The sequence below is a fragment of the Strongylocentrotus purpuratus genome, unplaced genomic scaffold (assembly GCF_000002235.5).
Source record: "Strongylocentrotus purpuratus isolate Spur 01 unplaced genomic scaffold, Spur_5.0 spur5_scaffold_5, whole genome shotgun sequence".
NCBI lineage: Eukaryota > Metazoa > Echinodermata > Echinoidea > Camarodonta > Strongylocentrotidae > Strongylocentrotus > Strongylocentrotus purpuratus.
Genome location: NW_022145611.1, coordinates 8,285,872 through 8,313,505, shown reverse-complemented (window position 1 = coordinate 8,313,505; position 27,634 = coordinate 8,285,872). Strand labels below are relative to the sequence as shown.

The window sequence follows — 27,634 nt, the reverse complement described above, 5'->3', positions numbered from 1 at the left end:
TTGATGAATTGAATAGCATTTTATTGTCTAGTAACTTTATCTCATTTATGACAAGTATGTCATTGCACTATGATCATTACATTTCAAGCAATGCCAGAATTGGAGAATTTTTTTTTTTTTTTTAAATTCTGAATTGTCCACAATTAAAATCAGACAACTTTAAATTACTATGTGCTTACCAGTAATAATTTTCCCTGAATTATAAAGTAAAACACATAACAAACTAACATTATACTGCTTTGATAAGAACTAAATTTACAAACATATCATTTAGCTTTACCTCCCTGCAAGTTGCCAAGTGCTAAAATATTTAATTTGCTTCCCAATAAATATTTACAAACTGAAGCTGAGTTAATTTGAGACCAATCTCTTCTACATTCTTAATATAATACTGTATCCATTAAGTACAATAACAAAAATCACACAATATCCACTGCTCGCATTCAACAAAAAATATATTTTCCAAGAATATTAACAAATATATTATCATTGTCTGTCTCACAGTCTAGGGATAGTCTATAATAATAATAATAACTATTTCTTATATGGCGCTTTTTCAGGAGGGCCCTATCAAAGCGCCTTACAGATATTACCCCGGTCATCGGATTCAAGGCTTACCCGCACACAATGTTGGCACATTCTCCACACCCTGGGGAGCATTCCAGCCAGGTGTCATTTTTACAAGCGCACACTTGCTAATCTAAGCACATTAGCTTTTGCATCCTACCGGGCAACTACCGGGCAACTTTTGCATTGCCTGCAAAGGCCACAGCATAGTTCATCAGGTCACTGGTTACCGGTATACGTCAAAACTCCATTGTATGTGTAAAGGGTCCATTGGTCACTAGAGACAACACTTGCCTATTTCCATAGGTCCCGCTTCTGACCTTGCAATTCGCTTCCGACGTCCTTGCATTGCTCGCTAGGGTATCACGACAGAGTTCAACAAACTTTTGATAAAGTTCTCTCCCCGTATCCTTTGGGATGTTGGCATGGTACTGCATCATCTTTCCTTTGGCCTTGCCACCGAGCGTTGCCTGGGGAACGATGAGGACATCTCCAGGTAGATCTAAGATGGAGACTAGCTTGGAGTCTGTGAGTGCCTCGCTGAGGCGTATGTTTAGGGCAAATTTGGCTGTGAAAAAAACATATATATCTTGAATTAGTTTTAGCCAATACTTTGTAGCTTATTCACCTTATTATACTTATCTCTGCTTTGATCGGGGGGGGGGGGGGGGGGGGCAGAAGGGGTGCCCAGTTTCTTAAAAACGATAACTAAATAACTTTGGTTTTCATGATCAGTGGAGAAAAGATATTGAACATATGACTACTCTTATGTAGAGTGAGATAAAAAAAATTAGTCTCGGCAACATTCAGTGTATGCAATGGTTACAGAATGGATTTAGAAAAATATAGAGAGAGAGAGAGAGAGAGAATATATTCAAGAAAATAAAATACAGGGGAAAAACAAGGAAAATATATGATCAGTATGAGTCGAGGAGATATGGAAGGAACGAGGCATATCAAGATTTTAGAGCAAGGAGAGGGGGGGGGGGGGGGGGGGTGGAGTGAAAGGAAAAAAGGATTGAGGTTTGGAGAACAAGAGAGAGAGATGGAGAGCATAAGAGGGGATATGGGGAGACGTTAGGAATGAAGAGAGAATATCTGGCGCTCCTGCTACAGGCCCTTAATAAATTACTCACCCATCTTTTCTACTACATGTATATCTTGATCTGCTCCCTTCAAGAAGCACACATAGAGAACAACTCCTCGTTCAATCTGTAGATGAAATACAATACAAATATATATATCGTTCAATTTATATGCAAAATCTCATTCTCTGCCCTATGACATTTAATTGTTACACATGTTGTTATTGTTGTCTTCCTGTAATTGTGTCAATTATTTCTTGGTGTGTGTGTAAAGAGGGTCATTTGATCACAACACAATTTGGATGGCTGTACATGACTGGATGCTAGTATAGCTCATAAGAACATACGTGCATACTATTATATTGGTAGTTAAAGTAGGGAGTTGTGAATTAAATCACAACCCTGGTTATAAAGCTTGCTTACAACAAATGTTAGTATTACATTTTGTACCATTTTTTTTTATTACAAATAAAAAATAAAGAAAACAATAATTAATAACTTGAGCAGACCTCTACATATTCAGCCTCCACATCATCTGATGGCGGCTGGACTTGTAGCCTGGCAGACAGACACTGCTGAATCACAAGCTTGGCCGGAGGATTATTCCCACTGCTCTGCTTACCGTCCGCCATATTGCTAAAATTTTAGAAAAGTCACTTCACAGATGGGATGGAATTAGACTGAAGGCTTCAGTCTCTGAATCTGATATCGATGGTTGTTCCGCTGATCGAGATTACATCGCTGGCTCCTCTGTGTATGGGAAATGTTGACAAATGTCAGTTTTATTAAATGACCCATATACCAGACGGTTATTTCTGTCTATAGGTTGGAATCTACATACATGTATTAAAGGCCTGCATGAAACACATGCAGACATAAATTAAAACGGCATATGATTCTCATAAACTAGGGTATGGACTTTATTTAAATCTACCACTTTTATTCAAGCACATCTTCAGTTAAAAACAGATGACGCATGTATATCTTGAATTATGGAAGATTACATGATCATAAAAATGATGACTGGCCCTTGTACAAGACTAGAAATCTACACATGTCTTCTGTGCCAGTAAAATCTCAAAACACGACAGACATTTCTAATTTTCAATCAGCTGTGAGCACCCTACGTCTGTGGTTGTGGGTTTAAAAGGTAATAGATCGGAGGCTCTTGTGTTACAACCAATACGTCTGGGCTTATTATGTAATACTTCTAGGTACTTGGACTGTGCCCTCGCAGACGTGAAAAGCAAACAGTACCTCGATGTCCTTGAGCCGATCTAGCTAAGCGCTTTGTCCACGGTTGACAGGCCGAGACTCCGGGCTAACCGCGTTAGCAGTGTCACAGCTCCAACACGACGCTGTCTTCTCACACACCGGCTAAATAATTATCTGAAATTCATACGCTGATTAATCACTGAAAATGGCAGACGAGATGTCAAGTAAAGCAGAGGAGACTGTTCCAACACCCCAGCCCCATGACAGGTCCAGGCCTGATCCAGATGAAGAAGAGGATCCCGTGGATAAAATGATTAAAGATACGGGTTGCTTGGAGCTTCACTACGCTGTGCAGGTAAATGAAATCGGGGGGCGGATGATGCAATGCCCATGGCATCGATCGCCCGATGGCCTGGCCTGGCGGCCTGGGTGTGGTGGGTTGGTCGGTGGTAGGGGGATCACAGCTGATTTATGTGAAGAAAGAAACAATTTCCAAGGCGTTTCAAGGGCAAGTTGACAAACAATGCCATGGTATACCATACTCAAAAATTACAGGTTAAAGTACATTCATTTAAAAAATAGATAATTAAAGTCTTTTAAAATGTTAGCAAGGGGGGGGGGGGGGGTATGAGGGTAGCAATTTATCACGTACTACAGGCACTATCTATAGATGGCTGTAAGTCTTAATCTTTCAATCTGTACTACATTGCCATACAAAATTTGATTTATTTTCTATCTCTAATAGGCAACTCTTGACCAACAAAGGAAATGATCCTGTTGAGCGATCAAGCCACAATGTGTATAATGTTGTTTGGAGACGACCTTTCACAGAAGCAAAAAATGGTGTTCCAAACCAAACTGCTTTTCAAGGTGTTGATGTGGAAATGTTTCTCCTTTGATTTGTTTTCTAGGAATGCATGGCAGATAATAGTGACTGGAGGAAATGCCAGGACCAGGTAGCAGCATTCAAGAAGTGCATGGCAGACTACGCACAAAGCCAGATGGCTGCAGCGGAGTCTAGCTAGTATACCACATCAAACAACATTTTTTTACTGCAGGTTTGTTACAAGTAGTTTAACCTTTTATGATAAGAGTTGTACACAGGCTGGTTGTACATAGTTATTGTTTCTTGTACTCCATGCATCCAAAATGAGAAGCTTGAATATTGTGTCTGTCTTGTCTTAGAGAGAGTTCTTTTTGTTTCTATAATAATATATTTGATCATTTTGATGCATGTGTGAAAATCAGATATCAAATCAAATAATTTGACAATCACCAAATTTTTACTGGCATATATTACAAACTCATATGCCTTGTATATTTTACATGAACCATTTATGTATATGGCCACTGTGGCTAAAGGTAATACAAAGTTTTTGGAAATTTTGAAAATTTGGTGGATAATGATTCTTTACAATTTTGATATTTTTGGATGCCCCTGTGGATGTATTCAAAGCACTAGAAAATTTAGCCCCTAAAACACTTCTGCTTTCGAGAAAAATTTAATTAAAAATTTACCGGTGCTCCCGGTAAATTTTTGTAAATTTTTATAAATTTCAAATAGCGCCTACGGCCGTACAATGGTAGCTGCGACATGAAAATTTCAGAATATGTAGTTGTGATATGTAATTTCCAAACGGGAATAGCTAATCGGTCGATTTTAGTAAAGAAACATTGTTTTATAGCTTTCATAACTTTACACTTGATTTCAACCGTGACAACGATCACTGAATATTGTAGGATCGCATATGCTTCCAATATGTTCATTTGAACCAAATTCATGACCCCATACCAAAACTTTGTATTACCTTAAGATCAGCAATCAGCATATACATGTAATTTAGTTTGGAACTTTCTCTCCTGTATAAGCAATTGATTTATTGCAGTTAATTGATAATCAATACACACTTCTTTTACTTCTTGAAAATTGATAAAAGTAATTTGTGTGTCGTTTTGAATGGGGCTACCTAGTAAATGAAGGAGAATGAATAATCCTGAAAAACAGTCTCAAATTTACTGTGTATATCTTTACTAAATAGTATTACTTTCTTATTTATTCTGTCCGACAGATTTCTTATTCATGACAGCAAAACTGTACCTCAAAGGACGTACTGAGGACCAACCTATCTATGTGGCTGTTTCTTGGACAAAACTAGTTTGTGTGTGATAGATGATGTATACAATGTCTAAACTAATAATGTATTCAAATTGATGAGAAATGTAATAACAGAAAACTTTAATACCACCAACATAAAAGTGCCTCCAGCAATGTGCAGTGATTTAATTTGATGTTTTATAGCTGCTGTTGTTTAAATTGTCGGAATTGAGTATGATGTCAAAGCTAATTAGCTTGTGGTTTTCATAATGAATAATGACTATCTGTTTAATCTGCAGATATATTGTATTTATGAATGCTTAGAAATATGAAAGAAAAACCCAAATTGAAAGAGCTGTTTTATCATCACTATGTATTTGTATCAATAGACTTCAGAAAATAATGGTGTTTCAACTTTCAAATGGTGCTTCACTTACTTTAATCAAAATCACATAAAGTTGTGTTTTAATTCATAAATGATTATGCTTGCTATGAAATAGCTCATTATATGCAAATATGTACAATGAGGATGTCACAAGACACAATGTGACATAGAAAAATTTACCATGTTCTACAACAGGACCAGTGTAAAATGTAAATTAGTCTCATGGACTACACTTGCATTGAATGTCTACGAGGAAAACAAATATATTTGGAGAGTGCAAATAATATTTGGTGTTGTAAACACCTGCCATTCTCAAAGTGATGCTTTTTTTTTAATATCAGAAGGAATCAAAGATGTCATATATACACTGTATTTACTGTATATCTTTTATTAATTACATTTTCTATATTTGTCTCATGCAGCTTGCAGAATTTTTATGAAAATGTCATCAGGTAAATAAAACAATTGCTCTGGAATTGAGCATAAAATATAAACATCTCTCTTTCTTTGTCATTATGTCGGATGGTTCTCTTGTATGATGTTCATTGCATTTAAATTGATTTAAGAGTATGTATTAATATGTTAAGGGACAGAAGGATGTTGTCTGTATGTTAAATAATGTAGTTATAAAAAGTCCTTCTGGCTTTTGGCAGATATGAAAAGGTGTAAGTCAAGGTCATGTATTGAGTTTATTTTACACTATGTGTTTCTAAGTACATGTATCTGTGTAGACAAAGACCAAATTATCCTAGTGAAATTGGGATGCAAATCCTGGGTGCTCAAATCCTACGTAAAAGAACCTTGTCTTTCGCTTGTAGTATGCTCAGAAGCATATTTATCATGAGGCAAAATTGGTCATGACAGACAATAGTGCTCCCTATCAAGTAAAAAATAAAATGAAATAAAACTAATGATCAACAGCCGTAGTCTCGGGCTACCAAAAGATTCAGATGACTCGACTAGATACATACTAGGAGACCGACACTCATTAAACTAATATGATCCCAAAGTGAGCTATTACAAAGGCCTTCCCCCTTACCGGTGTATAGAAAAGTGGGATGATAATAACAGTTTCTTAAAAAGTGCTTTACCAGTTAAACGTGTACCCGACCGAAGCATTCACAGTATTATTACCCCAGTCGATGCATTCTGTTACGATTCTGCACAGAGCACACTCTCTTGGGAAGCATTCTACCAGTAGCCAGTCGCCCTTTCAAGGGACGCACATGCTAATTCAACCACAATGACATTTGCATCATACAGTGTGTATCCATTCAACGCCTGGGTGGAGAGGAGCAATGTAGATAAAAAGGCCTTGCTGGGTATTGAACCCACAACCTTTTCCAGTCATTTCCAGTCATTAGACCCAGTTGCGTACGCAGGATTTTTTCAAGGGGGGGTTTAAAATTTTGAAATCGGGCCAAAAACTGTGCAACGACTCAGCCAGCCGCTGAATAAGCGGAGGGGGGGGGGGGGAGGGGTAAGAGGACATTTTTTTTAGGTCAGCCATGGGTATAATTTTATTTATTTTTTATTTTTTTATCATTAAAAAAAAAAAAAAAAAAAAAAAAACCCAAGGGGGTGGGGGTTCAACCCCCAACCCCCCCCCCTGTGTACGCGCCTGATTAGACCACTTGACTACGACACCTCTACAATATGATACAGGATGTAAAGGATATGATTTTTTGACATCCTTGACTTTCACAGGTCATTTTTTTTTTTTAAATCTAAAAGGAAAAGGAAAATATCACACAAACATTTTTTTCAATCAGAGAAGGAATTTATTATGAATATCAAATAGCATGAATCGTAATGATAAAATGGTCAGAAAACTCTGTCTTCCTTCATATTCTTTTGAGGGACATGTGATTTTTAAATAACATAAAGGTCTACTTTAATACAAGGTCTGGAGATTTAAACTACCACTATACTTCAATTATGACTTTATGTGCAACACCCGATTGTTTTTAATTTAATAATTCAATGAATAAAGTGAAACGTCTCATATTTCATATGACCATATTCTGCACTTTGTAGAGACAATCACAAAATAACACATCAATTTGAAATTTGTCCATAATTTCATTTATAAAATTTTCCCCTAGATATTTTCTATTTTCTGTTTGAACGGATGGGACCAGTAAACGTACATCAATTTATTGCCTAATTATTGTGATAATTTCTTCATTCATTTTTCATAACCCTTCTGCTCCGCCCCCCCCCCCCCCCCCCCCCCCCCCCCCCCCCCAGAAAAGAAAGAAACGAAGATAAACTACCAGTACATATGAACCGGTATTGCAATAAATTGTTGACAAATTTAATGAGCGTTGTGTCCTTCTGTTCCAATTTTAATTCCATTTAACAAAATTGCATTTAGGCATACATCTGATAAAATTCTACAAACATTTATTTCCATATGAAAAATAAAGAGAGAGATACCACATGTATTTTGTTGAATCATGATGAAAGCGGCATCAGGAAACTAAATCAGAAATAGAATAAAAACTAAATTTGATTATATGACATATCAATAAGTAAATGTAAAACCAAAGAAATCAGATATTTACATAAAACTATAAACTGGGCAAGCACAACATTAATCATCAATAAGACAATAAGAATTCTTCAAATGTCTTTATTCTCCCTTCTCTGGTAAATTAGTAAAAGTTGATAATTTCAGATACTGTTTTCAATGAGTATAATTTTGTATATCTTCACATCATATCTCTCTCTCTCCTAATTTTTAACATAATTCTTCAGACTAATATATACATTGTTATATAGTTTGTATATACATAAACCTATATAGAAAAGCTAGTATATTTGGTCCCATAGAATGCTATATAATAAAATTTAAAAAAAGTTTAATAGATATTTAACACCTCTGTAAAATTGTGCAATACATTTTTAGAATGCCTCAGAAAATTGCTATACAACATATGTTATTAAAGTATCTAAAATATGACATTTTGAAATGCTATTGTCAATTTACAAACTTTATATTTTCATAAATTACAGTACATGGTAAATACAATGGAACTTGATAGGCTAAAAATTAATTACATACAATTATTCATTCATGCACTTTTCCGTCAAGACACTGATAAATATGTAAGATTTCCTTTACAATGCTATAAATGTAACATATACTTTTCAGAATAAAAAAGTCACTTCACTTGTCTGAATTCCTAATTTAGGAATCTTGCAAATCATTTATAAAAAGATTCCATTCATATTCATTGAAACCTCCTTTACATTGTAAAAGACAAAGATGTCGAATCTGTCTGCAAAAAGGCTAAAACTGTCAAGAAAAAAAATTACCTGCTTGTATGAAATATCATTTTCTTGGCATTCACTAACCTAGTCTAAAACCCGACCAAAGTCAACTTGTGTAGCCCCAAACAATCACGTCAAAACAACAGTGCTATTTTTTTACATGATGAATATATGGAAAAAATAGAAATTGATTCCATTTCTTTTTTGTAAATTTAAAATTAGGCAGAGTACCATTAGCCTAAGAACATCATTTTTTTAGTTACTAGTAGTAAGACAAGCCGTTTGTGTTCAAAATCATAGTTAATACCTCTATTCCTCTAAAAGAAATCTACTCAAAAATATGTCTATGTCTTTGGTTAACTGCAAGAAAGCCGTAACAGCTACCTGTGTGTATTGTCAATGGTGGTAACAGAATCTTGCAGGAAGCCAATAGTATAACTATTCTTCAAGAAAAAGGGGAAAATAACTGATTTCTCCCAGAATAATTAAAGGAAGAGAGATTTTTTAAAAATATGTCAGAAAGGGTTTCTTAAGGTATTTTTAAATAATACAAGTGTATACATTGACTTCCTTAATTTATATCACTGCTTTTTTGGGGTGAACGAACTTTGAACTGTAATTGCTAGACTGAATGGCTGTGATTTTGATTGGAAATAATAGACCATTAATATTACAGCCAAAAAAGTTAAGATATGTGTTACTTACGCAACAACACTTTGAAAGGTCCTGTGCTTAGCACATGTTCAATCAAATAGGTAATGATGTATGAAATATAGAAATAAGAAAATACAATTTATCTATCTCTCTGTACAATATAAAATATAGGATACTATTACAACTATAAACACTAAACAGATACATGTACCTCTTTTAGGTCGAAGGAGAAGAATCATTTCCAATAGACGACAACAAAAAATACTGATAAATTCCAATGTACATGATAAATATATGTGACAAAGAAGGAATGCTCTTTCTCTCTCTCTCTCTCTCTAACAATTAATAAGTCAAACTTAATCTTTACAGTCTAATTCAAGCTCTGATCAAGGAAATGATGCTGTCAAACCAGAATCATTTCCAGCTTGAAATTGTCACAGGTTTTGAGTGATTATCGTGGAAAAGGAAACTCACGATGCATGTGAAATTCAAGATTCTCTGTCTGTGTCATATCATTTGTGATTCAGTTATTCACACTATGACATTTTCACAAATCAGAACTGCTTTCCACGATAAGCAATAGTACATTCTCCACTCCACTTGGAAGCATTCCAGTCTGGCAGCCATTTTGAAACAAACACAACCAAATGTGCTAAATCCAGTGAAAATGACAGTTATATGCTAGCAGGTACCCATTTAACTGTTTGGAAAGAAGCCATGTAGGTAAACTGCTTTGTGGAAATGTCTTGCTCTCTGCTCAAGTGAATTATAAACAATTCAAAAGTTTTAGTATATTACTCCAGTCAATAAATTCATCGAAGCAAATGTTTCAGTTGTTCAGATAATTCATCCATGAACAAATCTTAAGGCGATACTGAACTGATGAACTTTCTGCCTTAGCGAACTGTTAATTGCACAGCGCCATCTCAAGGTCAACTTGCCAACAGTGCATAATTTTGTGGAAGTGCTACTAGTACAGTATGGCTTCCATGGCACACAAACTCTTGATATGTGCAGAGAAAGCATAACTGGGTGGTCAAAGTAACTGTACCGGGTCTCAAACGTATGACCTTGGCATTCCCAGTCAACTGAATAAACAACTTGACTACTCGACTTCAGCAAGTACTTCCTAGGTAAAATGCAAGGCATAACCAGCTTTCAATAGTCAAATGAGAATCTGACCACAACTCCAGAAAAACATGTACGGTACTTCATTACTCAATAAACTGCCTTCACTGGCAAAACCTAGACCAGAGAACTGTATTTGGGCAAAAAAAAAATCAACACCCCATAAATGCAAACATAAAATTTGTGGTTTGTTTCAGTCCAGTTGATAAAATAAACAGTTATCAGAGCAGTACAGGCATCAAATAGACTATGTGGCATACATATTATATCTCAATGATGCTGTGAACAAACCCAAGACATTTTACAAGGAATTATGTGAAAACCATGAGTTCCCAAATAGTGATACTTAAAAAACAAAGCTCTTTCTCATCTTGCTATTAAAATTGGTATGACTTTCTAGACCAACACCCATTTCCTATTGGCTATTTCTATTTTTCACTAACCAAAAGTCTAGTTCTATTCTCAATAAAGTTGGAAGACGAATTCAAATTATTTGCCATTCAGTGCCTGCCTACTCAATATTCCATAGCATTAATCTATTAAAGGTAGAAGCACCAGAATGAAGTGATTTTACATAACGGCCTATGAAGAACAATCAATGAAATTTCTGTATCAGAATTCTCTTCAAAATATGCTATATGAATATGGAAGAAGGAAAATATTCATATAAATTGGCATGGACATCCACTGCAAAATCATGTCTCTGACAGGCAGATGCCACACGTACTACCTAGGAGTCTCTATTAAAGAACTCAAAATCTTGTTTGACAATTAACGCTTATTCAGATAAGACGTGGCAAAAACTCAGCAGGGTTTTTTTCGTGATGGCGTAAAGTGTAATACACTTCACATTTCTCTATCTCATAACAAAGGGCTCAGGGATTACGCACAAGTCCTTTGTTGCACCAGGGACGTGTTAGAGAAGGACTGGAATCAAGCCGCTCTCCTTTGACCCCATGCTCCAAGCCGCCGAAAAGTTATGCGCTAATCTACAACTGTTGACCAGGTGGTGAGATAAAAGAGCGCATGAAATTTCAGGATTTAGAATTCCTACATCAGAAAATAGTATCACTGCAACTGTTCGCTGTCCCTTCCAATGATTTCTCATCCATTGTTGAATGTGTAAAGAGTAGAACAAGCGAACACAAACTTGTGTACTTTCATCCTTTTTTTAAACTTGAAAAATACAAAAAACACGCGAAAACACGCATTAGCAAACTTAATGTTATTGAAGATTGTAAATCATGGATCAAATAACGGGGCATTAAAGCATGCACAAATTAGCGCATCATCCTAAAATATTGAGTTTTTGACAGGATGTAATTTTCTTTTACCAACTCTGGCACACAAATTAAAGGAAGGACGGAGTTCTAAATTTGAAAATTTGTTTGATGCACTATTCCAAATAAAATCCCCATATAAAGTTTTAGATTTACACTGAAATTCTGCCGGTAATTTAATATTTTGTAATAAATGTAAAACTGGTGCCTGGCTTCCGAAAGTCCCCGCAGTGGAAGCGCGGTTCGGAGCATGGAAATTCAAAGCCAAGTGGAATGTTACACATCCCATTGTTACGCTTTAGAACTCAAGAATGCGTTAGAATAAATTACAAGAGTTTCGCCTCCTTTTCTTTCACCTCCCTGGTTGCACGTAGTTGACATTCATTTACATGTTTTTTTAAATATATAACGGGCGGCTCTTTATGCGGCAGTTTAGCAACTTTATCCGAACGAGCCCTTAATGTAAATATCATTGTATATCCTCTGTGTCCACAAGAAATGAATAGTTAAAAATTATTGTAAATTACTCCTCTCAATAAATTAAGCAAATCAAACATTGCAGTTTGTTCATAATTTCATGTATGAAGAAAATACATATGGAACCAAAGAAAGCATCCCTTAGTGGTCAAAGCAATGGTCTTGAAAGAAAGGTCCTGGATTCAAAGCCCCCCAAAACTACCAGTGCACTTGGGTCTTTCAACCTTATTACTTCAATCCCTCAAATAGAAGTTACAGCTGTTTTCCCCCCCCCCCCCCCCCCCCTCTGCCTGCTTATGTACAAGAATGCCCTTATTTCCTTTTACCATTTCAGGTAGAATATATACTAATCAATCAAAGTTAATAACATTTTTTTGTCATGAAGATATTTCATTAATAACGAATAAAGTCTTTGTTCCTTGATGCACACATTTTTTTTTCCTGACACCATCTCTCTTGTGACAGATTTATTTAGCTTTATCACAGCTATTCCTTTCACGCACAGCCAATGCAAGGAAGATATATACATTTCGAAGAATGTTAGTAAACAATTATCTTTTGAAAACCCTATCTTTTGGAAGCACATAACACTTAATCCTATATGGCATGTCACGCATAAATGAACAAGACATTACATTTTCAGAGTAATCACTTTAGTTTGTGGATCTACATGTTAATCATTCAATCAAACCAATATATCCAATAGTCATTCAAATCGAACAATAATCAATCTTTTAGTTGCTTTCATGAGGTTTTCAATGACAATATGTTGTCTGTTTCTTCAATGATTTCAATTTTGCAAACTTTTTCTAATTCTGATGGTAAAAGCATTTTGAACCCAGGGTCCATAAAATTATTTTTGCATACTTATTTCAATAAATCCAGTAGTTGGTTTTTAAATAAAGAGAAAAGAACTAAGGCACTTGTTGGAAATATATTTCAAGTATTTTAACCTATTCAGGTAATGATGTTTTGCAATGATGAAGCAAAACACAATCAATAAAATGACACATCCATAGCATATTGAAAGAGATAGTTGTGACAAGTGCATATAAACATATGCAAGCGGTCATAGGTCAAATCATGGAGCTCTAAATAGCTCCCTCCCATGTTAAATCTCTATGGAAGGGAACTAAATGACTGACCAATCAGGAAAACTTCAGGTGACGTAACTATCTCTTCCAACCAGCTACGGCCACATCTGACAAACGCCACCTGTCAAAATCTGTCCTTCTCTCAAACAATCCCCGAGTCTGATATGCAGTCCGAGGAGTTCTTGCAGAGCATTCCAGGCAGTCACCTTTTTACGGGTGGGCAGATGCTAATCCAAACACAATGGCGTTCACATCCTACCGGTTACAGTGCAGGTACCCATTTATCATGTGGGTGGAGGGGAGCAATGTGGATAAAATGTTTTGCTCAAGGACAAAAGTGCTGTACCGGGGATCGAACCAACGACCTTCGCATTCCCAGTCAAGAGATTAGACCATGACACCTCTCAAATACTTCTGATTCATGAGCATCCAAGTGTACAATAAAAATCATCACCTGCTCAAGGGATGGCCTGCCCTCCTTGGGCTTCTGCTAAGCAACGTGCTTAACCCTGAACTGTATGGAAGCAATTAGAATATCTGTATTATGGTATTGTGTGAATAAGCCACTTCAGAGACACTATCTGTGTATGGGAAGATAAAGGTCATTCGCACATAACCGTAAAACCCATCAAGACAACTGCTGAAAGTTATGTAATCATTATTCATTTATGCACTAGTGGTACATTTTATGATACACATGTGGAAGGATGCTTTCAAGAGGGCAAACAAAATGTATTCATGAAGCACCTCCATCACTTTGGCAGTGATTATTCTCAAATGCACAAAGTGGGACGTCTCTATTGGTAAAAGATCTGTGGATATTTGGGGGTAATTTTTCAAAGTGCTATTTCCGAAGCGGCTTATTGTATTTGTGCTTTTTTCCAAACCATATGCGAGAAGAAAAGCTTTTAAGCTTTTGCCAAAGGCAAAACAAAAAAAATCAAAATGACTGATAAAAGACCAGTACATCATGATACCAATGTAACTTTGTATGCTGATTGATTGTTTACAAAGCTTTGTCATTGATTTTCGTATGACTGGAAATTTCTAGAGTCTGACGCAAGATATCTCTTGCTTAGTATTCAACCGGTCATAAAGTTTACAGCTATTTCCTCCATTTTAACTGTTGGATGAAACACAGTTATACCGTGTTATACAATCAATTAACTAATTAATTAACTAATCAATCAATCAAAGGAAATGTTTTGTCGCACACACAAATATATATTTCCAACAAATCTTATTGCTTGCATGACATCATAGAAAATACTGACTTTGGTTAAATGTGCATATATTTCTTAGGAGTTGGTATTGTTAGATGGTTGTTCTAAACAATCAATCAAGTTCAGACATTTCCTAAAGCTGTCTTCGTAAGTTCCACATGCACAATCCCTCTAGATGGCCATGAAGTAGGTCCAGATCACCATTTCCTTGTTTCATAGTTTATAGACTAAGTCTGCATCAAGATCCAGTTCTTTCCAGTCCTATCGTAGGCTATAGTTTAAATCATGATTTGGTTCTTCTATAGGCTTAAGATAAGTTCCACATAGTCTACACTTTCAATCTAGATCAGGATTTAATCTCTTCATTTCAGATTGGATCATAATTTAGTCCTTTCATAGGCTAAATGCGATGTCCAGATCATGATGTAGTCCTTGCACAGGCTATAGGCTAAGTCTAAATCATGATTTTGGCCTTTTATTGGATAAATACAGGGCCAGGTCATGATTTAGTCCTTTCAAAGTCTATAGGCTCCATCCAGATCATGTTCAGCCCCTTCATTGGCTCAGTCCGGATCATGGTGTCATCCATTTAAATCATGATCTTGCCCTTCCGCTGGCTCTTTAAAATAGGCTACCAAGTCTTTTCACCACAAATCTTCAACAAAAGGCACCTATGCTAAAGCCTTTCTTGAAATCTGTGCTAGGTTCTTGCAAATCTGCATTGTTCTTCTCAGTTAGTTTTCAAAGCACCTTTTTTCCATTTGCGCATACACACATGCATCTTTGGTTTGCCCCTCTGGTACTTGTCATAATATTCCTGTCTCTCATAAATACAATACTACTAAACATGCTTTCAAAAAAATCAATTAGTACAGTAATAAAAACACTTTTTGAGGTTACTTTAATAATACAGCCCTGATATGCTTATGTTTCAAAGTTCTTTCAGACACCCAGTGTCCGTCCTTTATAGGCAGGGGAGTAGAATCACGTCGTGGATGGGTCTTCACTGATGGTTGGCAAATGCGAGAGGTGTTGATGGGGGAGGGGAAGGGGATGGGGGTGGGGTTGATGAAGTGTTCGGGGTACTGTCATAGGTATCGAAGGTTGCTCTGTTGACGCGTATTGCACCGAAAGATACTCCGGGATGGAACTGGAGAAGTCCAGGATGGGTTGTTGGAGTCCACAAGGGTACATGGAGGGGTCCAGAATGGGGGCGTAGGTGACCCCGTGGGGTCCTACATTTGTCTTTGGCACTGGTGTGACCTGCGTGTATGAGGGCATCTGTCCGACGTAACCAGAATCCTGCCTCGCGAGCAGGGGCGGGAGCTCCTGCGAGCCTCCTGCAGAGAAGGGCAGGATTGGCGAGAAACCTAAGGATTCCAAGCTCTCATACTGGTCCAATCTGGCGCCTGTCTGCTTACTGAGGCTTGGAAGAGGCTGAACGGAAGGGATTGATGGCGCACCTGTAGCGGTCGTTGTTCGTGGTGCACAAGAAACGGTCGTTACGGGGATCGTGAGCACGGGGTTCGCTGTAGGGGTTGGAGTCGTACTCTCTTGTGAGGAGGAACTTTGAGAATGCGTGCTCTCACTGGAGCTACTGCGAGTCTCCGTCGACGAATCCTTCTTCTTCTTACGTCGCTTGGCCAGGGGTGCGTTGGACACGTCGGTGAGGAGGAATCCTTCACGTTGGGCGGTGTGGAATGCACGCATGGTGGCCTTGACACGCTTCTGGATTGAGGCACATGAATTGAGGATGTCTGGTGTCATCAGGGGGGTTGAGGTGGAGAGCTGCTGGCCCTGGATCCATTCATTCTGAAGGAGATCATCGGTGGTCAATCTCCGACTTGGGTCAACAGTTAGCAAACCTCAAGGAGAAGAAACAAATAAATCAAAGATAAAGGCTTAAGATCTCATACACTTTCGGGGAAAACTCAGGCACAATATTATCCATGCTCGATATGAACTGTCCATGTAATTCCAATGAAATTAAATATACTTACAAGCGTTGATTCAGTTAATAGCAAGTCAATAAACAATGCAAAGTATATGGTCCACTCTAAAAAAAAAAAAATTCTAGTGGTAAATATGGAATAGTTATAGTTCAAGTGTCTGAGAGGGCATGTGGAGAACTTTAAAGCAAAATGACAATCCATTGGTGCATTCAGATTTTGTCTTCTTTTTTCTGAGATGAGATATAAAACTTACCCTACTTCTACAAATTGTACTCTTTCAAAAAGACATTTCATGTGATGTTTCATTTTTGATAACCAAGACTTTCTTCTGGTCATGTCATTTTTAATGTTTTCTAATATCATTTTCCTGAACTGAAAGAGAAATGAAGATATATCTAACCAATTACCTTTGATTAAATCCTTGGCTGGAGTAGACACAGAGTTCCACTCCTCTCCATCGAAGCTAAAGTTACCGTGCTTGATTCTCTTCATGATGTCGGATGCACTGTTACTCTTAGATATACTGGGATCCTGGAACGGCACCCTGCCTGACAACATTGTATACTAAAAGAGAGAGAGAGAGAGAGAGAGAGAGAGTGAGAGAAATTCAAATCCAATGACAATGCCAGAAACAATCACAACATTTTCAAAATCAGAGAAGAACAAGCAATCTTTAAGTTTGGTATTGATTATAAAACTGGAATTTTCTTTGATTGCAATAAAATTTACAACGAATAATAAAAACTGCAAATAGATTGGATAGAAAAAGTTTAACTGTAGTATAAGCGAAGAAAATATGCTCATGTCACTAGAATAATGACATTATACTACATATTTTTCGAAAATCAGGGCTTTTATGCCTATCAGAATCATATGTTACCCTTCAAACAAAATCTCTATCCCTTGAAATCAAAAGTAAGAAAAAAGACAAATAGACCATGCCTTTCTAAGTATGTCATGGATGACCTTTTGGTAAAAATACTTTTACATTAAAAGCCTATCTGCACTAGTTTGGCCAGGAGGGATTAGACTAGGCCTGTAACAGATGATCGAATCGGGGGCCGATCTTGAGCCGATCAGGGGTGATCGGATAATAATTTTTGATCGCTGATCAAAAGGAATGATAGGCAGATTTTTTTTTGGATTTTTTTTTTAATGCCGAAAATTTTCAAGTTTTTGGCTATCAAATGCTTAAAAAAAATTCATAGCTAGGATTATTTTGTCATGTGGAGTTGTTGTTGTAGACCATGTTTGTTGATATTTAGTGCCTTTTCATGACTTTGAAATTAATAATATTGGTCTAAGAGAAGAGGCAAAACATGCGGGCCACCATCTTGGATTATAATGCATGCCTACATGCCTACAAATTTTTTTTCTTCAAAAATTGGTCGATTTTTTTGGTCGATCTTCCAATCCGATAGCGATCAAAGGTGCGAGGGTCTCGCTCCGATCTTCCGACCTGATCAGAGCCCCAACTGACAGAGTTAGATTAGACCTTCCTGCATGGTCACTGGCAGGTGGTTATCTCATCAACTGTAGGGACACTGATTTTCCGCGATCACGGAAAACGGACGGAATTCACGGAATTGACCATTTGAAACGGAAAATGCAATTTCGAACGGAAAATCGCGGAAAACCCCTTTTTCCCCAAAACTTTTCATTTTTCAAGAAGAAAATCGTAAAACTTACACTATTTTTGTGACTCATTATGCAGTTAAGAAATATTGGGCCTCAAATCATGGTTAATAATTCCGAATATTTAGCGATATTCGTCAGATTCTTAGGAGACCGGGCGCTGCCATTTTGTTTCGCTGGACCAATAGAGATCATGGCGTAAAACACGGTACAAATAGCAGCGAAACAATCCGATTATGCCAGCTAGGCGCCTAGTATTACGTAGACGTAATACTAGGCACACACACGCCAGTAGCGGGCGCTACGTGCGGCGAGATTGTACACACGCTGTTGTACAGTTCGAAAAAGGGGCTGGCATGTGCGCCTAAAATCGATCGATCGCGGACATGACAGCCAAGACTGAAAATGTTTTCGTTGACGTCGGTACTACTCTGCATTTCCGTCAAGAATATGTCGTGTTCTGATACATTCAGCTGACTTTAGTCTGTTAGTCTAAGTTCGAATTTGAAGTTGGTAAATCTAAACATTTGATAATTTTTCGTAGGTCTAGCCTAGACTCTAGGGCCCATAGGGGTCTATATTTTCACTAGTATTTTGCATCAAGTTTATCCAGTCCCGTCCGTATGTTTTTGAGTGGTTATCAGTGGCTTGTCAAAGGTGGCGGCTTTAATAGAACTTTTGTACCCTACAAGTTCATGTTTTAATGAAAATCTTATGTAAACGGAATTTTAGTTTTTTCATGTGTACAAAGTCTATGGCAAAACGGAATTTCCGTTTTTCAGCCCATCTGAAACGGAATTCAAGATTTTCTGAAACGGAAAAGGCCATTTTTTGAAACGGAAAATCAGTGTCCCTAAATCAGCTCTCAATTAACATAAGAAAAGGGAATCATGGGGGACCAACAGGTACCACTTAGGCATTGTTGGCTATATAGAGGGCGCAAGTAGGAACAAGTAGTGCAGTCTTGCTTGAAGTGGTTCCAACCCCCATCAAGGACCCGACACTCTGTACTCACCAGGATAACTCCCAAGCTCCAGACATCGCAGGAAGCATCGTACTCCCCATCCTGCTCGTATGCCCTCTTGAGTACCTCAGGAGCGGCGAAGTGGAGAGAGAAGCAAGGGGTCTTCAGAGGCTGGTTGCTGTTAGTGATTCGCGCAAAGCCAAAGTCGATGATCTTCAGTTCAGCATCGTCGGAATCATCGGTGAAGAGGATGTTCTGTGAGTTGGAAAGGGGAATAAAGAAGAATTATGAACACTTTCAGGAACTATATGAAAGCTACATGGATCAATTCTTTAAGGAGGACCCACACTCACTCCATCCTTTATCACTCAAACTACTAAAATATCCAGAAAGTTCAATGTGCAAGAAACCTTTAAAAATTTTACTAGTTGTCAAGATTTGCTAAAAGTTTGTGGTCATTCTATGTCATATAACCATTTTTTTTAGAAGTGTATACCTTACCGCTTCAGATTGGCCCAAATATGGTATATGGGACAAAGGCTTCTCAAACAGTAATTTTCATCCCATCAATTTTGGTACTATGGTACACATTCCATAGCCATATTGGCCAAAAAGTGTTCCTTTTTTTTCCTTCAATGTCCAAATAACCACATATCTGTAACAGCTGGTTCAAATTTGCTGATAAATACCCAATAGGTGTACAGAGCAAAAGCGTTCTTCTGATTTCAAGTCCCTATGCACTATCCCAATACTGTGCATGTATTCATCCGCATACTATGCATGTTTCCTCATGATCACAACAAAGATAGATGAAGAAAAGAAGAACCAATAGAGAAAAGAAGAACCAATAGAGAAAGGAATAACAAACAGACCTATACTCTTACCTCTGGTTTCAAGTCCCTATGCACTATCCCTCTACTGTGCATGTAATCCACCGCCGAGACGAGTTTCCTCATGATCATGCTGGCTTCTAGCTCATCAAAGTGTTTCTTCTTTCGGATTCTACCCAACAGCTCTCCTCCTTTACATAGTTCCATGATGATGTATGTATGGAGCTGCAAGTTTGAGATCAGGAAAATAAAGATATATTAATGGGTTATTAGTTCCTAAGCCTTGTTAGTCCTTAAAATCATTTAAGTGTAATCAACAGGAATTATATAATTGTAGTTTACAGAAGAGGATAAATATCAGGTTCTGCGCTCTCTTCTGTAAATAAGTGAACTTTAAACATCCTTCGATAAAAGGGAAAATGATTTCCTTTTGATAATTGATAATTTATAATATAATGAATCTGGTCTCATTATGAATTCATAAGCTTATAGATACTTATTGCTCCACATCAGCAAATGCCTAACTATCACAGCTCAATATATTCTAACTACACATCTAATCTCCAAATATTAACTCTTTAAAGGGGGTGTAGCATGGCAAATACTGGTTAACACCATCTTCAACATCTTTTGGACAACTGCACATAAACGAATGGACTTGATTGACGGTCAGCGCACGCTAGCGTTCACGAAACAGACCGAAGCTCTCCCCCCACTTCGGTTTCGCATATTTGTTGCAAGCACGGTCGCGTCGTCCATAGTCGTACGATACCCGATTGGCTCCGAATCAGGCCCCGGGAAGGACACGTAGTCTCGTCGTGCTACACCCCCTTCAATACAGTTTGACACTCAACTTCATTTATAACACAAATTACACATAATAAAAAAAAAGAGAATACAATTCATACAGCACCAGTGTGAAGTTATAGTAAACTTTGATAGTGATTATCAAATATATTAAACATCATTCAAACTGACCTTATCCTTGAATTCCTCTTTGAGATGGACAATGTTGGGATGTTTCTGGCAGAGTTGTAGCGTGGTGATCTCCTGCGTACAGGCAACCCGTCGACTGACGATCTTCACTGCGTATTCCTTTTCCGTCTTTCTATGTGTGCATCTCCTGAAAGTTCAGTTAAAATATTGATTACATCTTATTATTTATGGACAAATATCATAAGCAAGGAATCACAATATGGGCATGGTTCCCCATTCAATTGGCTTACATTCAAATTTCAAAAAAAGATCTAGATTAGATAAAAGAATACAGTTTGTGTCAGTGTTTCTGCCAGTAGGTGATAGGTTTACGAGGGAGTGCAATGCGGTTTAAAGAAAGGCCATTTTTCAAATAAAGTTGTAGGAACAACTGATTGGAGAAACTTTGGGATTTATGGAGGAAAAGTCAGGTGAGTCGATTTCTGTTTCAATCTATGTCTATTTTTAAGGTAAATGACTCATATTGCTTTAATAATAACTCTTTTAAAGCCCCACTGCACTATTTATAGCTAAATGCGCCCTCTATGCAGCCAACAATGCCTAAGCAGTACCCGTTGATCCCCATGATGCCCTTTTTCTTATGTTTATTGAGAGCTGATTTGATGAGATAACCACCTACCAGTGACCTTGCAGGGAGGTCTAATCCTTCCATGCCAAACTCGTGCAGAGGGGCTTTAAAGGGTATTTTTCTGACTCTACTTCAGATTTACTCATACTGCCATCTACTGCTCACAATGTCCCCATGTGTCGACATCCCCGACTGCGTGACACACACATGATGATGCTTGTGCACAGCACAGTAAAGGGAAATTAGGTATGCCTTCACCGAAAGATGGCGCAATTGAAGAGACATTAAAGCAGTGGTAGTGATGTCGCTAAAATACCCTGCCTTAAAAGTATATTTTGTTACAAGTACAGAAGAATTTTTTACCTGCATATAGAGAAACTTCCATCTCCTATCGGTGCTGATTTCATGTCCAGCTCGTAATACTTGTTGAATGGTGAGTCCTATAGGAAAATGAAAGACAACAAAAAACATCATAATAAGGTTTAATATCTTGAGACTGGGTGTACATTTCTTTAAAAAAAAATATTCATTCGTTTCTTGTTGTTATGTTTAATAATCTAGGAGTGCATATCTGGAATGAAAAAAGAAATGATAAATTTAATCATCTGAAAGTCTGTCCAGTGGTTGGAATGAATATCTATTACAAAAAGTTTGATGAATCATATTGGCAGCTTAAATTCGCCAAAAATTTGATGGCAAAATTTCACTTAAATTGTATCATAATGTGAAAGAGGATGTCATTTAAGTTTTGGGGCTCCCAACACTTTAGAGACAATGGTGTGAAATTTTGTTATGAGAATCTACAAACCTAGTTTTTGCTTTTTTTACTACCCTTGATCAGTTTGAAAACAACTTTTGTGTTACCTAGGGTTCATTTGGGTTCAGCCAAGACCCAGTAAGTGCAGATCCTCGCCACATTTCGGACTAGTTTCAGTTTCAAAAGTTTTACCTAGTTCATGAATGTGCTATTACTGAAGTGGCTTATTAACAGGCAAACTTAAGTTATCAGGCTAATGGAGATAGATCTGTTTCTGCAACAAGAAAATGGAGGATGCACCCACCTTGAGCTCATGTATAGAGAGAATGGATGCGAGGGATGGACGGTTGTGTTCAGACGGCTGAGTCAGCATGTCTTGGGTGATGGCATTGTCACTGTACAGGATGGAGGGTGCTATGAAGGAATAGCCCTGAAGGAGATGAAAAGAAAAATAAGATGGTTAGTGCATTTATATCAATGTGCCCTGACTATGCAAGTCTGATTACGTTCTTTCTATGGTCGTGTTCGGACAACTCGAAAAAAGCGCTGGCACTGTACGAGTTGGAGTGTGCTATGAAGATATAACCTTGAGTGAGAGATGGACAGTGAACATATACGATTAGTACAGTTGCCCTGGTTACATAAAAAACTTATGATATTGCGAAATTGTGTTTAGATGGCAGAATGAAAACTGTTTAACCAAATGGGAGGTACCGGTGCACCACTAAATTGAATCCCCCCCCCCCCCCAACACACACACAAAAAAAAAAACACATTGGTCTCTTCCCATCTCTCTATAATAGTCTAGCACACTGTTCACATGCCATACTCTACACAATAGTAGGCATACTGCATAGGTTACTGACATACATGCTATATCATCTCTTAATAACAGAATATGAAAGTGAAATGAATCTTCACTAACACATTTAAAAGTGATTAAATAGTACATGATATACAATAAAAACAAATAAAGAATTCTAGCTGACAATCATAGGTGTAACAAGATCAGTTGCTACTGTATTCTTAGTCTCGAGTTAAAAGTTCAAGGGTATATAGATCACAACAAAAGAAAGAGAGGAAGCAGAAAACATGTTTATATCAAAACTAGCCGGAAGTCCAGAACACGTTCTTCAATGAACAGTGCTAGCAAAGGGGAGGGGGAGGGGGGGGGGGGATAAATCACATTGATCACAACTAAACGCACAGAGAGAAAAGAGAACATGGTTGTGTCTAATAATTCCGGAAGTACCAAAATCACACATTCATTGATGGTCGTTCAAACGTAGTCTGCTAGTGCTACAGTCTAAATTGAACAACAACGCCATCTGTCTCTGTCTCTCTCACCGTCGGTCGCTGCATCTCAGGGAGAATCTCTCGCATGGCTAGCTCCCTGCGACACAAGATGATACGCATGGTTACCAGAAATATTGGCCATGGCAATGACTTTGGTCTTCTAGTCTGTGCTTAAAGACCCCTTCCTGAGCTGACTGAGCTCAGCTGCTATCGGAAACCGGAAGTAACACACAGTTTCTCTGATAACTGGTAAAATATCATTCATACCCTGCTAAGACAACTATCAAGTTTATCATCCTAGATAAGGTGGGGGGGATAATTGTATCTTGTAACTGACCTGTGGGTTATTTATCCTAAGGTTTTGCCTAGGTGGTAGTTGTACGGGAGTACGCTTCATAGGGAAGGGGAGAGGGTGGGTCATAAGTACTTTTCCTCATTAGCCATAATAGAGTACGAAAACAAACAAAAATTAGAAAGAATATTTTTGACACAATTTTGAATTTTGTTCCCAGTGGGACGTGTTCATTGGTTTTTACAAAAGTGAAAAAATATGCACAGAGGGTCCTTGCTGGAGCCCTTGTTTACATTTCAACGTGTCCACACACAAAACAATTTATCCCGAAACTCTATAACGAAACGTCGTATAAAGAATCATAGTATAAATTTCAAAGTGTCCACACACAAGAAACGTCATATAAATAATCATCGTATAAATTCAAGGATGTCCATAAACAGAAGAAAGTAATCCTGAAACTCTACAGTCTGGACTCCTTTCGCTCGAGGTCACGTTAAGCCCCGCCCAGTTAGTTACACTAGTTACACTCCCCCTGTCCACACACAACATTTTCCGTGATTAGGCGTGATTAGGCGTGATTCTTTATTGAGTTTCAGTTCGAAATGATGCCCAAACCTGCGTTTCGTTAGACTAGTTTCGTTATACGACGTATCGTTAGTGAGCGTCCACACACACAATTTCATCGTAAAACTATCGCGAAACGGTATAGCTAATCACGGAAAATGTTGTGTGTGGACAGGGGGATAGTTGCCTTCCTAGAGTACCACTGCTGAAATCTCTGAACTCGCTGGCAACGCTGCCCGCGACAACTTCTCTTTATCCAACATAAACAGAGACTGCATGCATCTATCCTTGGAAGAAAAATATCATGTCAAGCAACTGATCCTAACCACACTTATGTCCTTATTCAACCTGTTTAATAAGGTATACCATACTTTCCTGACATGTCTAATTACCTATCCATCCAAGGCTTCTACTGTTTATCATTTCTAAAGGGGTCTTTCAACGAAGACTACTCCAAACACCCACTACTGCTTGTCCGTGCTGTTATTTTGCTCTTCTCCCCCATTGCACAAGGCAAGGAAGGAGCCCTTTTCCATGCATAATCACAAATGAAACAAAAACTCAGTATGAATGCATGTGATAGGGTCTATAATCATGTAGTGAAAAATTTAGTCATGACAAAAATATTGCTTTCGGGCGACAGATTTCCTATAAATCAGATGTTATGTTTCCTGGGGTGATTTTCCAATCAATCATTTGTAATCATAACATTACAAATAATGATCTGAGTTGGTCCATACTCCATAGAGTACCTGTCTACAAATTTGCATATCATATGAAAGTGGCAGAAACTCTCGCTGTGATGGTATCAGACTATTACATTTACAGGTATGAAGATTTATTCATTCATAAATCTATTAACTTTATAAATCCCTACACATTGCAAGTGATATATGTTCCGCTGTTGACTGATCACTTAAATGCAACGACTGTTATCCATAATCGTTTCTTAGGGATGAAAATTGAAATTCATGATGGCCTCTTAGAAGACACAAAGAAGTATTTAGTCAGAGTTGAGACATACAAAATCCTCTGAGCATACCCTCTTCAGTTTCTATGGAACATGTGACTTGTATCAAAAGAAACAATGGTGCATACATGTATAACAAAAGACATAAGAACTTCTTCACAAGCACTTGTTGAGATATATTTAAAAGCATATCATATTCCTATGATAACTGTTGTGAAATGTCTTTTGCAACCAACACTTCTGAATGAATTATAAAATACACTTTCCTATATTTAAAATACTATGAATTCCAGCAAGAGAGAGAGAGAGAGAGAGAAAGAGAGAAGAGGGAGAAAAATAATCATTGAACACACAACCTGACCATGCAGCATTTTTTTTAAAGCGCATGGATTCAGTAATTCAACACATGAGATCCTATATTCCAACTTTGTGTCAGAATTTTTGTTTTTAATTGTAATCTATATATACATTTTTTGTTTGGATGTTTTTTTTTGCTTGTCCATGTCATTGATTTCAACTTCATAAAGAAAAGAAGAGATTTTCTTGGTGTGATATACATATATTTTGTAGCGCCTGGCAGAAGGAGATTTGCAGAGGAATTACAAATGGAGAAATTCCCCTTTTGTTGCCCTTTTGTAATAGTCACATACTCATTTGCACATCCCCCCCCCCCCCCACTTCTAATAGGCGCTGCCAGTGCCAAAGCTAAATCACTCACTACAAACATGTAAACCGTTTCCACTGGTTGTGCAATTCCAAGATTGTATCCTATTAAATGCCCAGTTGCAAAGCCTTTCCGATTGGGAGCTCAACAGCTCAATGGTTGATGAGCAGTGGTTGCTAATTTCAAAACCAAGTCAGTGCACTATAGCCTGTATTAAAGTGATGCATTAAAGGTAATACAAAGTTTTGGTATGGGGTCATGAATTTGGTTCAAATGGACATATTGGAAGCATATGCGATCCTACAATATTCAAGGATCGTTGTCGCGAATGAAATCGAGTCTAAAGTCTTTATGTTGTATAGTTCCCTCTCAAGGTCAAGATATTAATTTAAGTATAAAACAATGTTTCTTGACTAAAATCGACCGATTAGCTATTCCCATTTGAAATTATATATCAAAACTACATATTCTGAGATTTTCTTGGTCGCAGCTACCATTGTACGGCCATAGGCGCTATTTGAAATTTATCAAAATTTACCGGGAGCACCGGTAAACTTTTATATCCAATTTTTCTCAAAAGCAGAAGTGTTTTAGGGGCTAAATTTTCTAGTGCTTATAATACATCCAGAGGGGCATCCAAATATATCAAAATCGTAAAGAATCACTATCCACCCAATTTTCAAAATTTCCAAAAACTTTGTATTACCTTTAAAGTGATGCATTAATCCTACAAAGCCTAGTCTCTGAGATTGACTCAAAGGTATATAATGTCCTAAAGATGCTTAACATATAAACTGGCTTACAAACTACCGGTAGTACAAGTATTTGATAATCAAGCAACTTAGGAATATATATGCGCACAGAATATCTATGAACAAAACATAATCATCAGAATTGACCAAATCAGTTGTATCTAAATCAAATCGAAGAAGAAGAAGAAGAAGAAGGAATATTAAAAAAATAAAAAGAATTAAAAAAAAAATTACTAGAAAGATAAAGAAAAAAATGAGTTGTGATCTAAAAAAAATTACTAAGAAGAAGATAAAGAAAAAACTGACTTATGATCTAAAACAATTACAGTTCTCTCACTAAATTTATTGGAAGCCAAATCAACTCGACCTAGACCCAGTGGGGCTTTAATGAATACACAAGAATTACGCGTATCTTGACATAATGTGACAGAGGAGCAGCAGGACATGTGCAATTTGAGCTTTCCCTGACGACGCGACATGAATCATTTAGGAAGTGACTCACGGCTTGAAGATGTGTTAACTAATACGCGAAGAAGAGAGCAATCGCTCATTCCTAATCAAAGAGATAAGATTTCATTCACAGTGACAAGGGAGTAAATGTAGATAAAAATCATCGTGGAGATCATCAGAACTCATGAGGAATATTGATTTGCTGTTTGTGATACTTGTAAAGAGAGTTCAGTCCATGAGATCCTCCCACACACACCTACTCTCCATCACTCTCTCTCTCTCCCCCTCCCCCTCTCTCTCTCTCTCTCTCTCTCCCTCTCTCCCTCCCCCTCTCTCTCTCTATCTGTTTTTCATTCCATGTCTCTCATTGTTTATTTGTAAACCAATATTTCTCTCTCTGCCTCTCTATCTCTTTCGTTCTCTTTCTCACTCCCACTTACTCCCACTTCCCTTTCTCCCTTT

At 37.5% G+C, this 27,634-nt stretch overlaps 2 protein-coding genes across 2 annotated transcripts in view; both read right to left on the bottom strand.

The window, feature by feature from the left end:
• Positions 1 to 661: 661 nt before the first annotated feature.
• Positions 662 to 3,001, bottom strand: LOC581508 (D-aminoacyl-tRNA deacylase 2). The gene is made up of 4 exons (XM_030999784.1): positions 2,910 to 3,001; positions 2,162 to 2,402; positions 1,704 to 1,779; positions 662 to 1,135 (listed from the first exon to the last, which is right to left on the bottom strand). Exons 2-4 carry the CDS (start codon positions 2,282 to 2,284, stop codon positions 807 to 809), a joined length of 528 nt encoding a protein of 175 aa, XP_030855644.1. The 5' UTR covers positions 2,285 to 2,402; positions 2,910 to 3,001; the 3' UTR covers positions 662 to 806.
• A 10,061-nt stretch (positions 3,002 to 13,062) lies between these two features.
• LOC581399 (ribosomal protein S6 kinase alpha-5) overlaps positions 13,063 to 27,634 on the bottom strand; it is a 76,188-nt gene continuing 61,616 nt past the window's right edge. The window contains exons 9-15 of the mRNA XM_030998408.1: positions 22,486 to 22,611; positions 21,788 to 21,864; positions 20,839 to 20,983; positions 19,915 to 20,085; positions 19,082 to 19,285; positions 16,839 to 16,995; positions 13,063 to 16,344 (exon numbers count right to left, since the gene is read on the bottom strand). Of these exons, the coding sequence (XP_030854268.1) occupies positions 15,464 to 16,344; positions 16,839 to 16,995; positions 19,082 to 19,285; positions 19,915 to 20,085; positions 20,839 to 20,983; positions 21,788 to 21,864; positions 22,486 to 22,611 (1,761 nt within the window). The 3' untranslated portion in view covers positions 13,063 to 15,463. The remainder of the gene's footprint in view (positions 16,345 to 16,838; positions 16,996 to 19,081; positions 19,286 to 19,914; positions 20,086 to 20,838; positions 20,984 to 21,787; positions 21,865 to 22,485; positions 22,612 to 27,634) is intronic.

Excerpts from the sequence above, each read along its gene's own strand:
- LOC581508 (XM_030999784.1), bottom strand. The coding sequence starts at position 2,284 with ATGGCGGACGGTAAGCAGAGCAGTGGGAATAATCCTCCGGCCAAGCTT. Across the intron at positions 1,780-2,161 it reads TGGAGGCTGAATATGTAGAG|ATTGAACGAGGAGTTGTTCT; the intron begins GTCTGCTCAAGT and ends TTTCATCTACAG. Across the intron at positions 1,136-1,703 it reads ACATGTAGTAGAAAAGATGG|CCAAATTTGCCCTAAACATA; the intron begins GTGAGTAATTTA and ends TTTTTTTCACAG.